This window comes from Balaenoptera physalus (assembly GCF_965194825.1).
Source record: "Balaenoptera physalus genome assembly, chromosome: 2".
Taxonomy (NCBI): Eukaryota; Metazoa; Chordata; class Mammalia; order Artiodactyla; family Balaenopteridae; genus Balaenoptera; species Balaenoptera physalus.
Genome location: NC_138883.1, coordinates 38,349,983 through 38,363,697, shown reverse-complemented (window position 1 = coordinate 38,363,697; position 13,715 = coordinate 38,349,983). Strand labels below are relative to the sequence as shown.

General features: G+C 39.3%; 1 protein-coding gene across 1 annotated transcript in view; it reads left to right on the top strand.

Annotated features, from left to right (window-relative positions):
* Nucleotides 1-2,600, top strand: part of RHOJ (ras homolog family member J) — an 83,359-nt gene extending 80,759 nt beyond the window's left edge. Inside the window, exon 5 of the mRNA XM_082442819.1 lies at nucleotides 181-2,600. Coding sequence (XP_082298945.1) covers nucleotides 181-327 — 147 coding nt within the window. The 3' untranslated portion in view covers nucleotides 328-2,600. The remainder of the gene's footprint in view (nucleotides 1-180) is intronic.
* The last annotated feature ends 11,115 nt before the right edge of the window (nucleotides 2,601-13,715 follow it).

The window sequence follows — 13,715 nt, the reverse complement described above, 5'->3', positions numbered from 1 at the left end:
ATACCAAAAATCAGGATAGCAGATGCAAATTGAAATGCAGATGAAAAAGACATGATCCAAACCATCCCCCAGGCTGTTTGTGAGACAAGCAGCAGCAGCACTTGGCTGTGCAGAGGGCAGACACCGCTGTGCTTTTCTCTCTTTTTCTCCTCTCATGCCTTTCTCTCTTGTGTGTTTAAGATTGGAGCACAGTGCTACTTGGAATGCTCGGCCCTGACTCAGAAAGGTCTCAAAGCTGTTTTTGATGAAGCGATCCTCACCATTTTCCATCCCAAGAAAAAGAAGAAACACTGCTCCAAGTGTCACAGCTGCTGTTTAATTATCTGAGGTAGCTTGAGACCCACCTCCATCGCATCTAAGGGTAAGAATGGCAGCCAACCTCCGAGACCCAGCTCAAGCCAAAAGGAGGGCATGACCAGAGAGGAAGTCCCTGACACAGAGGCTTGCTCCTCCGCCCTGTGAGCCCTCCCAAACACGGCACACTATCAGCCAACTGCCACATCCTCCCTACCAGCCAGAAGCACCCACGTTGCACACTCTACGAGAATGCTGAGCCCGGATTCCAGCCACTGCCACTACTGACCACGCAGGAAACAAAGTCAAAGGCCATCTTGCATTTTTCACCGCCCCCTCCAAGAACATGAAGCTGATAGGAAATCATCACAGGAAAAACAAAAAAAGAACTCGGTTCCTGTATTGGTATCTTTACTTGATATCTTTTACAAAACATGGGAATACAATACTAACCTTTTTCTTTTTCTGAATCTGCTCTTCTACTATGTGTCTTACATTCATTTGTATTATTTTAAGAAATTTACTAATTTACCAGTTTACTCAGGCCTTATAAATCCACACCAAATTAGCCTAAAGACAAAGGGTTTTATATCCATTCCTATTTCAGCATGTTTCTACCAAAGCTATTAAAACCAACACGTACCTCTGAGCGCCTGACTATAAGGAGATACAAGAAAATGTTGAAACTTTTGGAAATATATGGAGCCATAATTTTTGAAACTGATTGAAAGAAAACACCATCTGAATTATTGCAGGTCCACATTTTTTGCCTAAGATTCACCCCAGATATGCTTCCGTTGATAGGTAGCCTTATTTTTTCCACATTATATTGTGATGGAAAATTGCAAATGAACTGTGTTTAAGAAAGTAGTATTTCTGCTTTTCAGTCAAACTGATTGGGGAGAGAATGTGGCAGACCTATATTTTAAAAGATTCTTTATTCAGCAAAGTGAACTTTCCCGCTCCCTCCCTTCCCCATTGCATGCCCCTTTCCTTTCTTGATTTCACACTCTCTCCCACGCCCAATAATAACTTTATTCCAAAGAAGGATCGGGCCATGGGGCGTGAAAAAGTTAAGTGTTTAAAAGTCCCCAAAGCTTAAGCAAAGTGCCTCAATTTTCCCTCTCACTTCAACTGAAAGTGCTTCTCTCCTTGTCCATGGGAGCTCCCATTCTTTTTAAATGATATTTTCCAAGTACAACTGGTACTAAAATATTGCCCCTCCCTATTTCCTGTACTCATTGCCCCAAATGTGTATTTCAGGGCTAGATCCATGGGTACCAAGCTCTGGATCCCCTGCTTCCAAAATGATATGCTCCATGGAACAGGGACTTTGGCCTTGGGGAAGTGACTCTTCCAAACATCCAGGGATTCTTGTATCACAGAGTGAGTTATTTCCTAGCTTTTAATTAGAGACTGTGAAGGCTTCTAATTAGTCTTATTTGCTTACATTTACTCTGGAAACACCCAGGTAGGCACTTTATTTTTTATTTCAATTGCATAAGCAGAGTGCCTCTTTGCAGCATGAAATTACACAAATTTTAGTTTAAGAATTTCCAGATTCACACTCCTGTTGGAAAAATCCAGTTTTCCCAGTTCCTTCTGCTCCTGGAGGAAGCACATTAAAAAAGAAGTGTATGGTGTGGGTCTTCTCTGTTAAGACCTTCCATGAAACCCCCTCAGTTTTGGGGGGTTTGTTTGTTTGTTTAGAATTTTTGAAATGTGCTTTCCCTACTACATTTCAAGTTTTATTTCCCTTCTCCCCTATCTAGTTGCTAAACATTCTCTTGAACACACACACACACCCCCCAACCTAAAAGAAAACGGGAGTTTTGTAAGTCAAAGCTTGACATTTAGAGAAAACAATGACTTTCTCTCTTTGTAAATGGAAATCAACCATGTATAAACTGTAACTCTGCAGAGGTTATGAATTCATCCTTTACAAACAATAATGAGCATTTAGCCCTATAATAAATGAAGTGCCATTAGCTGGTTTTGTTACGTTATTGTGTGGTCGCGTCTTGCTAAAGAGCCACTCCTCACATCTCATTGATGTGGATGAAAAATTGAGAGCAGTATGTTTGCTCGGCCAAGGAGAATTTTCCAGATGTGTGCACTCAACAGGTGAACGGTTCCCCAGGCCATCACCTCCCTAATGGGCCACAGAGATTAACTTGTTCATGGTGGGAGATCTCTCTCTCACCTGGAACCAGAACCTGGAGAGAGACTGTTAGTGCTGTGTGGCGCACAGGCTCTTAGCAGGCTTATGAGCTAATTGTTGAATAAAATAATGAAGAACAAAGCAACCTAAATGTGTTAATGTCGTTCCACCAAATTAATCATGTATTCCCTGTTTCATGGCGATTGGTAGCTCATTTCACTTAAAAAAAAAAATGTTTTCTGCCATAAGATTGAATAAAACTATATTCTGAAACCAAAGATAAAAAGACATAGAAATCTCAACAAGGATCCTTTAAAGGTCTACACTATCTTCCAAAGTCAAGAAGGGGCAGCTGATCTCCATTGGAGGGTAGAGTCTTAACTTTTCAGAGATAGAAGAAGCTATAGTCCAATCCCTTCATTGTACAGATGAGAAAACTCAAGCCCAGATGAGTTAAAAGAGATGTGTTGCAACAAAGCTGGGACAGATCTCAGCTTTTCTGCTTCCCATCCAGTGCCCTTCAACTCCATACTATAATCTATTCATTATCAGCATATTAAGTTGGAGTTTTGTAGGTGTATTACCCGAGTTATATCTGTTTATCCTATAGATCCTAGCCACATTTCAAACACATGGCATGGGCCACTAGAATAAGATAATCCATCAAACTAGTAATAACCTAGAGACAAGAATCTGATCTACATGCTAATATGCCTGGAATCCGGAATATACAATGTAATGTAATCTCAATCTAATGGCTTAATCAAGTAGCTAGTTTGACAGATTTTTTTTTTTTTTCAGTCAGATGGTGGGTTGTTTGGTAGAATTAATAGACTCCTTTGGAAACACAAAAGGACTAAGACACAAGTCAGAGCTGTGTTAACAGGAAAATTCTGGGCTGCTTTCTGCCAAGTAAATTTATATTCAAAGAGCAATTACTGAATGCAGTAACTACATCCACCCTAAACCAGGCAGCACTAAACTGGGAAATCAAAAACTGAGTCATACACATATGAGAGGATGAGAGATTTGGTCCTGAGACTTTAATAAAAATATGTTTGATCATGACATGCAAAGAACCATTTGAAAGATTTCCGGTCTATAAGAGAGGTACCGGATGAAGTGGCTGTAACCATACACAACTTCCATAGAACACCAGTAAGGAAATAATATTCAAACGGTAGTAAAGAGGCAGTCACAACCACATTCACAATTCCAGGAGAAAATTTTAAAAAGTTAGCCCAGAATCTGAAGCCAACAAAAATATCATTAGGAGTGTTGGTTCCTATGAGCAATAACCACGCAAAGTAGAGAGTCTTCAAGAAGAAATATTTGATTTGAGGTCAGCCTTAAAGAAGCAGTATTGCATTCATAAAGGCAAACTCATCCATAAGACCAAAGTGATAGAAGATTAAAAATCAAGGTTTAACTTTAAAGGAATGTTTGACACCATGCTGGAGATGATTAACCATTTATGTCTTCATTTTTAAATCTACCCCTATGTTTAGAGGCCAGAATGCAAAATGTGCATTCTCTTCAACAGAGAGAACCCCAGGTCACCAGCTATTCTCGTGAGTCATTGAGTATAATGACTCAAGTACAAATAAGGAAACTCAAGAAAACATTTTCATTTCAAGGACCATTAGAAACAGAAAAAAAAAAAGAGAGAAGGTCAGGGAAACCGAATTTCTTGCAAAGGAAGTTAGGTACTTTTAAACAGGAAACATTTAGAGAATGGAGAAAAAAGCTATAACCAAATACAAGGCAAAAACACATAGCTGACAATTCTCCCAGGGAATTGCTAACCTCTGACTGGTCTCTAGAGGCATAGGGAAGAAAGCAGGACCATTCACATGAAGAGCATTCCATGTTTCTGGGTATCTAAGCAGAGTCAGCCAACAGAGTTAATCGTGTGATAATCCTAGATCATTCCACCTCGTGATTCATTAAAAATGGATGAAATGCTGGACAGTGCTCTTTGGGTCTTAAATATCAGTGCAGGTCATTCCCCTCACATCTTCTCTGTCAATATGGAGCAGGCAGTCAAGGGAAACTTACTGAGAAATAAGAGTGAATAAATTATTTTGAAAGTTTCCTTGAGAATGAAAGTGACTTAAAACCTGCAAAGGATGACTGTGGGATATCTGGAAAGACAGTTACTTGTATGAAGGATATTTATTTATCTTGGCAGAATATCTCTAATTGCATTGAAAATGCACAACAGCATTACCTTCCTAAAATTAAAACATCTCTAAACTGCAAAACAAAATAAAATAAAATGTACAACAGCAATAACGGAGTACCAAAATATGAGATAAAGCAACAATTCATGGTGTTTACATGGTCAACAAAGACCAGAAGGGAAATTAAAGCTCCAAGCTCTACGCAGAGGCACATCAGGCATTAGCGGCTCAGCCCTGCTCTTTGGAGGTCTCTTGGGGTTAGGGCAGGAATGAGTCAAGGAGGGTTTGGCTCATCTGCGAATTTGGAGGGTGCAAGTTCAGTAACAGTTCTTGGCTTTTAACTTCCACTACAGGAAATTAGAGGAAAAGCTGCATGATTAATCTTGGTCACAATCTATGTTTTTTTTCTCCTTAGGGAATATTATGTTAAAATCCAGAGTCATTTTGTGCATGTTTTAAACATGTTCTACCCTGGTAATTTCATTTTATTCTGAGTTCTGCAGTGACTTAGAAACTTCATGATACTGTAGCTGGTGTGATTTTGTTGTATTTTCAGCCATGTCCTCCAAGCCTCTCAGTATATGCAGTTATCTTTGATGAACAGGACCTGATCAATGTTTCAGGGGATGTGATTCCTGGGGTAATCTGAGGAGAGGGTCCATAAGGCCCAGAGCTGAGTCTCACCTAGAAGCCATAGTAGCACACTTCACCTCCCAGAGACCCTGAACAAGGCAGCCTTTTGAGTTTATGTTAATTCTTTGAGAAAAAATAGAAACTCTTTCATGCCAGGGTGGTATGTTTAGGGTAGCTTTGTAAATACGCACCTAAAATTATCACCACCTGCTCTTTTTTAAATCAATTTTTGTAAGCAATCGGATTTTTTCGGGTAGAGGGGCTGTGGGCAGAAGCCTAATGAATTCTACATTCTCCTCGTCACCTGGTTTAAATTGCTTTTTACTCTGAGTACACAGTAATTGCTGTTTAAGTACATCTCAGCAGAGTTTTATCCCAATGGAAATGGTCCACACTCCTCCCCATGTAATCTCTACAGAGGAAATGATAGACAAGGGGAGAATGGCTGACCTGCTCATGGATTGCCTTTCTTACAATCTGCTTCTTATGTATTCTGTGTATACTTTTCATAATTAATGGAATATTATTTCATGTACTCTAACCTTGCAGTTTATCTTGTGCCGTGTACTTTTAATTCATTTAACAGTCTTTTTTTCCTACTGTCATTTCTGGGTTATCTGAGGGTGTCCCTACCAGCCACTCAAGAAAACTGCCTTCCCCAGGCATCTGTTAGAATGGGAAATTTGCTACTCAAAGTGTAGTCTGGGAACTAATAGGATGGGCGCTACCCGAGAGATAGTTAGGACTATAGAATCTCAGCCCCAGGCCAGACCTACTGAATCTGAAGCTGTATTTTAATAAGACCCCCAGGTGATTTATGTGCACATTAAAATTTGAGAATACTGGCCTATGAGACAACAAAAAGTTTATCATCAGTTTTTACACCCAAATATGTAGCTGCCAAGATGACGAAACCACCAGCTTTGCCTGTCTCTCTGATGCTACCTGTTGGGTATTCCTAGGCTAATATTTGAGCTGTTTACATTTACTGGATGAATAAACAGGCTTTCAGGAGTCCTTTCTTTTACTTGTCATGTGCTTCCCAGCTGCAGAAACAGCATATTTTGGAATCAAAAGCAGAAAAGCAGCATCTGGTTTGAAAGATCTGATAAATCTAAAGTACTTCTTTTCTGAAAGTCTTTCTGGTGTTTCTAAGGGAGAGAAAAAATGTCCTCCAAAATTCTTTTCCATGAAGAAATAAGAAAGAGACCAGTGTCCTTGTCCCCAGACTGAGGCACTGCAGCCCCCGCCTCTGCAGGAGACCCTCCAAAACCAGCAGCCTCCAATCATCCAGTCACCTAACTTTGATAATTCAGGCAATCTGCAAAAGAAGCTTGTGCCCTTTGTCACAATATTAAACTCCTACCTAGCCCACAAGTCAGAGAAGATAAAATAGGGAAGCTGGATGGGAGCTGACGGAGTTGTCTCCTGAACGACAGCCCCAAAACTACAGGTTCCCCAACCAGGGATAGAACCCACACCCCCTGCAGTTGCAGCGCAGAGTCTTAACAACTGGACCAGCAGGGAATTCCCCTGATTTACAATTTCATAGGATAGTAGGGGTCATGTGGCTGACAGGGTCTTGGTGCTCCAGCCAGGTGTCAGGCCTGTGCCTCTGAGGTGGGAGAGCCGAGTTCAGGACACTGGTCCACCAGAGACCTCCCGGCTCCATGTAATATCAAACGGCGAAAGCTCTCCCAGAGATCTCCATCTCAACGCAAAGATCCAGCTGCACTCAACAACCAGTAAGCTACAGTGCTGGACACCCTATGCCAGTCAACTAGCAAGACAGAAACACAACCCCACCCATTAACAGAGAGGCTGCCTAAAATCATAATAAGGTCAGAGACACCCCAAAACACACCACCAGATGTGGTCCTGCTCACCAGAAAGACAAGATCCAGCCTCATCCACCAGAACACAGGCACCAGTCCCCTCCACCAGGAAGCCTACACAACCCACTGAACCAACCTTAGCCACTGGGGGCAGACACCAAAAACAACGGGAACTATGAACCTGCAGCCTGTGAAAAGGAGACCTAAAACACAGTAAGTCAAGCAAAATGAGAAGACAGAGAAACACACAGCAGATGAAGGAGCAAGGTAAAAATCCAGCAGAACAAACAAATGAAGAGGAAATAGGCAGTCTACCTGAAAAAGTATTCAGAGTAATGATAGTAAAGATGACCCAAAATCCTGGAAATAGAATGGAGAAAATACAAGAAACGTTTAACAAGGACCTAGAAGAACTAAAGAGCAAACAAACAGTGATGAACAACACAATAAATGAAATTTAAAACTCTCTAGAAGGAATCAATAGCAGAATAACTGAGGCAGAAGAATGGATAAGTGACCTGGAAGATAAAATAGTGGAAATAACTACTGCAGAGCAGAATAAAGAAAAAAGATTCAAAAGCATTGAGGACAGTCTCAGAGACCTCTGGGACAACATTAAATGCACCAACATTCGAATTATAGGGGTCACAGAAGAAGAACGGAAAAAGAAAGGGACTGAGAAAACATTTGAAGAGACTACAGTTGAAAACTTCCCTAATATAGGAAAGGAAATAGTCAATCAAGTCCAGGAAGCACAGAGAGTCCAATACAGGATAAATCCAAGGAGAAACATGCCAAGACACATATTAATCAAACTATCAAAAATTAAATACAAGGAAAAAATATTAAAAGCAGCAAGGGAAAAACAACAAATAGCATACAAGGGAATCCCAATAAGGTTAACAGCTGATCTTTCAGCAGGAACTCTGCAAGCCAGAAGGGAGTGGTAAGACATATTTAAAGTGATGAAAGGGGAAAAACTACAACCAAGACTACTCTACCCAGCAAGGATCTCATTCAGATTCGATGGAGAAATTAAAACCTTTACACACAAGCAAAAGCTAAGAGAATTCAGCACCACCAAACCAGCTTTACAACAAATACTAAAGGAACTTCTCTAGGCAGGAAACACAAGAGAAGGAAAAGACCTACAATAACAAACCCAAAACAATTAAGAAAATGGTAATAGGAACATACATATCGATAATTACCTTAAATGTAAATGGATTACATGCTCCAACCAAAACACATAGACTAGCTGAATGGATACAAAAACAAGACCCGTGGGCTTCCCTTGTGGCTCAGTGGTTAAGAATCCACCTGCCAATGCAGGAGACGTGGGTTCGAGCCCTGGTCCGGGAAGATCCCACATACTGCAGAGCAACTAAGCCCTTGAGCTACAACTACTGAGCCTGTGTGTCACAACTACTGAAGCTGGTGTGCCTAGAGTCCATACTCTGCAACAAGAGAAGCCACTGCAATGAGAAGCCTGCATACCGCAAAGAAGGGTAGCTGCCGCTTGCAGCAACAAAGACCCAATGATGCCAAAAATTAATTAATTTTTTTTTTAAAAAAAGGAGACCCATATATATGCTGTCTACAAGAGACCCACTTCAGACCTAGGGACACATACAGACTGAAAGTGAGGGGATGGAAAAAGATATTCCATGCAAATGGAAATCAAAAGAAAGCTGGAGTAGCAATTCTCATAACAGACAAAATAAACTTTAAAATAAAGACTATTACAACAGACAAAAAAGGACACTACATAATGATCAAGGGATCAATCCAAGAAGAAGATATAACAATTGTAAATATGTATGCACCCAACATAGGAGCACATCAATATATAAGGTAAATGCTAACAGCCATAAAAGGGGAAATCAACAGTAGCACAATCATAGTAGGGGACTTGAACACCCCACTTTCACCAATGGACAGATCATCCAAAATGAAAATAAGTAAGGAAACACAAGCTTTAAATGATACATTAAACAAAGTGGACTTAATTGATATTTATAGGACATTCCATCCAAAAACAACAGAATACACATTCTTCTCAAGTGCTCATGGAACATTCTCCAGGATAGATCATCTCTTGGGTCACAAATCAAGCCTTGGTAAATTTAAGAAAATTGAAATCATATCAAGTATCTTTTCTGACCACAAGGCTATGAGACTAGATATCAATTACAGGAAAAAATCTGTAAGAAATACAAACACATGGAGGCTAAACAACACACTACTTAATAACCAAGAGATCACTGAAGAAATCAAAGAGGAAGTCAAAAAATACCTAGAAACAAATGACAATGAAAACACAATGACCCAAAACCTATGGGATGCAGCAAAAGCAGTTCTAAGAGGAAAGTTTATAGCAATACAATCCTACCTCAAAAACAAGAAACACCTCAAATAAACAACCTAACCTTACAACTAAAACAATTAGAGAAAAAGGAACAAAAAAACCCCAAAGTTAGCAGAAGGAAAGAAATCATAAAGATCAGATCAGAAATAAATGAAAAAGAAATGAAGGAAATGATAGCAAAGATCAATAAAACTAAAAGCTGGTTCTTTGAGAAGATAAACAAAATTGATAAACCACTAGCCAGACTCATCAAGAAAAAAAGGGAGAAGACTCAAATCAATAGAATTAGAAATGAAAAAGGAGAAGTAACAACTGACACTGCAGAAATACAAAGGATCATGAGAGATTACTACAAGCAACTATATGCCAATAAAATGGACAACCTGGAAGAAATGAACACAGTCTTAGAAAAGCACAACCTTCCGAGACTGAACCAGGAAGTAACAGAAAATATAAACAGACCAATCACAAGCACTGAAATTGAAACTGTGATTAAAAATCTTCCAACAAACAAAAGCCCAGAACCAGATGGCTTCACAGGCAAATTCTATGAAACATTTAGAGAAGAGCTAACACCTATCCTTCTCAAACTCTTCCAAAATATAGCAGAGGGAGGAACACTCCCAAAATCATTCTACAAGGCCACCATCACCCTGATACCAAAACCAGACAAAGATGTCACAAAGAAAGAACACTACAGGCCAATATCACTGATGAACATAGATGCAAAAATCCTCAACAAAATACTAGCAAACAGAATCTGACAGCACATTAAAAGGATCATACACCATGATCAAGTGGGGTTTATCCCAGGAATGAAAGGATTCTTCAACATACGCAAATCAATCAATGTGATACACCATATTAACAAATTGAAGGAGAAAAACCATATGATCATCTCAATAGATGCAGAAAAAGCTTCTGACAAAATCCAACACCTATTTATGATAAAAACCCTCCAGAAAGTAGGCATAGAGGGAAGTTACCTCAACATAATATAGGCCATATATGACAAACCCACAGCCAACATTGTCCTCAATGGTGAAAAACTGAAACCATTTCCTCTAAGATCAGGAACAAGACAAGGTTGTCCAATCTCACCACTATTATTCAACATAGTTTTGGAAGTTTTAGCCACAGCAATCAGAGAAGAAAAATAAATAAAAGGAATCCAAATCGGAAAAGAAGAAGTAAAGCTGTCACTGTTTGCAGATGACATGATACTCTACATAAAGAATCCTAAAGATGCTACCAGAAAACTACTAGAGCTAATCAATGAATTTGGTAAAGTAGCAGGATACAAAATTAATGCACAGAAATCTCTTGCATTCCTATACACTAATGATGAAAAATCTGAAAGTGAAATTAAGGGAACACTCCCATTTACCATTGCAACAAAAAGAATAAAATACCTAGGAATAAACTTACCTACGGAGACAAAAGACCTGTATGCAGAAAACTGTAAGACACTGATCAAAGAAATTAAAGAGGATACAAACAGATGGAAAGATATACCATGTTCTTGGATTGGAAGAATCAACATTGTGAAAATGACTCTACTACCCAAAGCAATCTACAGATTCAATGGAATTCCTGTCAAACTACTAATGGCATTTTTCACAGAACTAGAACAAAAATTTTCACAATTTGTATGGAGACAAAAAAGACCCCAAATAGTGAAAGCAACCATGAGAAAGAAAAACGGAGCTGGAGGAATCAGGCTCCTGGACTTCATACTATACTACAAAGCTGCAGTAATCAAGACAGTATGGTACTGGCACAAAAACAGAAATATAGATCAATGGAACAGGATAGAAAGCCCAGAGATAAGCCCACGCACATATCATCCCCTTATTTTTGATAAAGGAGGCAAGAATATACAATGGAGAAAAGACAGCCTCTTCAATAAGTGGTGCTGGGAAAACTGGACAGCTACATGTAAAAGAATGAAATTAGAACACTTCCTAACACCGTACACAAAAATAAACTCAAAATGGATTAAAGACCTAAATGTAAGGCCAGACACTATAAAACTATCAGAGGAAAACATAGGCAGAACACTCTATGACATAAATCACACCAAGATCCTTTTTGACCCACCTCGTAGAGAAATGGAAATAAAAACAAAAATAAACAAATGGGACCTAATGAAACTTAAAAGCTTTTGCACAGAAAAGGAAACCATAAACAAGACGAAAAGACAACCCTCCGAATGGGAGAAAATATTTGCAGATGAAGCAACTGACAAAGGATTAATCTCCAAAATTTACAAGCAGCTCATGCAGCTCAATATCAAAAAAACAAACAACCCAATCCAAAAATGGGAAGAAGACCTAAATAGACATTTCTCCAAAGAAGATATACAGATTGCCAACAAACACGTGAAAGAATGCTGACATCACTAATCATTAGAGAAATGCAAATCAAAACTACAATGAGGTATCACCTCACACCAGTCAGAATGGCCATTATCAAAAAATCTACAAACAATAAGTGCTGGAGAGGGTGTGGAGAAAAGGGAACCCTCTTGCACTGTTGGTGGGAATGTAAATTGATACAGCCACTATGGAGAACAGTATGGAGGTTCCTTAAAAAAGTAAAAATAGAACTACCATACAACCCAGCAATCCCACTACTGGGCATATACCCTGAGAAAACCATAATGCAAAAAGCGTCATGTACCAAGATGTTCATTACAGCTCTATTTACAATAGCCAGGACATGGAAGCAACCTAAGTGTCCATCGACAGATGAATGAATAAAGAAGATGTGGCACCTATATACAATGGAATATTACTCAGCCATAAAAAGAAACGAAATTGAGTTATTTGTAGTGAGGTGGATGGACCTAGAGTCTGTCATACAGAGTGAAGTAAGTCAGAAAGAGAAAAATAAATACTGTATGCTAACACATATATATGGAATCCAAAAGAAAAAAAAATGGTTCTGAAGAACCTAGGGGCAGGTTAGGAATAAAGACCCAGATGTAGAGAATGGACTTGAGGACATGGGGAGGGGGAAGGGTCAGCTGGGATGAAGTGAGAGCATGGCATGGACTTATATATATTACCAAATGTAAAACAGATAGCTAGTGGGAAACAGCTTCATAGCTCAGGGAAATCAGCTCGGAGCTTTGTGACCCCCTACAGGGGTGGTATAGGGAGGGTGGGAGGGAGATGCAAGAGGGAGGAGATATGGAGATATATGTATATGTATAGCTGATTCACTTTGTTATACAGCAGAAACTAATACACCATTGTAAAGCAATTATACTACAATCAAGATGTTAAAAAATAAATTAATTAAAATTTTAAAAAGAAATAAGAAAGATTTATATCATGTAATGTAAACTAATAAAATGAAGATAAAACAAATTTCTGAGGCATAAAACTTTTAGTAAAGCTTTGTTCTTCATTGCTTAAGACAATATTCTAGACAGTGCTCTAGAAGCCAGAGTAAGGATTGACTACAGCTTGTCCTCTACAAAGGGCATCTCCCAGATTTATATCTTTATTGCCCTAAGCACAGACCAGAGTTGTTATCACTTATTCAACATGTTTTTTACTAAACATTACAGGGGACTATGCTTTGTTCACCCCGCCCATACCCCACCTTGTGTACAAGAGCCCTTTAAAGATTGAAAATTGTACACACACACACACACACACACACACACACAAGCTTAAGCCTATTATCTTATTCAAATTCCATTGTTGCTGCAGAAGTTCTGAAGGAAATCATACCTACTTTCAAACAAAGAAAGAAAGAGCACAAAGATTACCACTTCTTTTTTACCTACAAATGGCCTACTAATTTTCTGGCTAGGGTATCAGTGATTCCGTCCCAGAATAAGAACCTGATGTCATTGTGCAGGTACCATCACTAAAGGACCACTTCATCTAAGGAGGACAACCTTCTGCCCCCTACAGCTCTGACTCTGGTCCTGTCAGTCAGCTGTTCCTTCATGCTCAAGGCTGCAGGAAAACACCTGGGTCCCAATATATCCTTAAATTGGGTACAGCTTTTAAAGTGGGACAGCTTTTACATCTGGGAACAGCTTGGCTACCCAAAGTAGCTAGCATTCTTGGAAGAATTCAGTCAAATCCAAAAACAAAGTCTTACCAAAGATGATTTTCATTATTGCAAATGTACCGTTTACTTCTTGGTCATAACCACCAGTGCAAGGTGCCAAAAAGTGCTTCTTACCCCAGGGACTGCACGTCCTCCTGGAGCCCTGCACC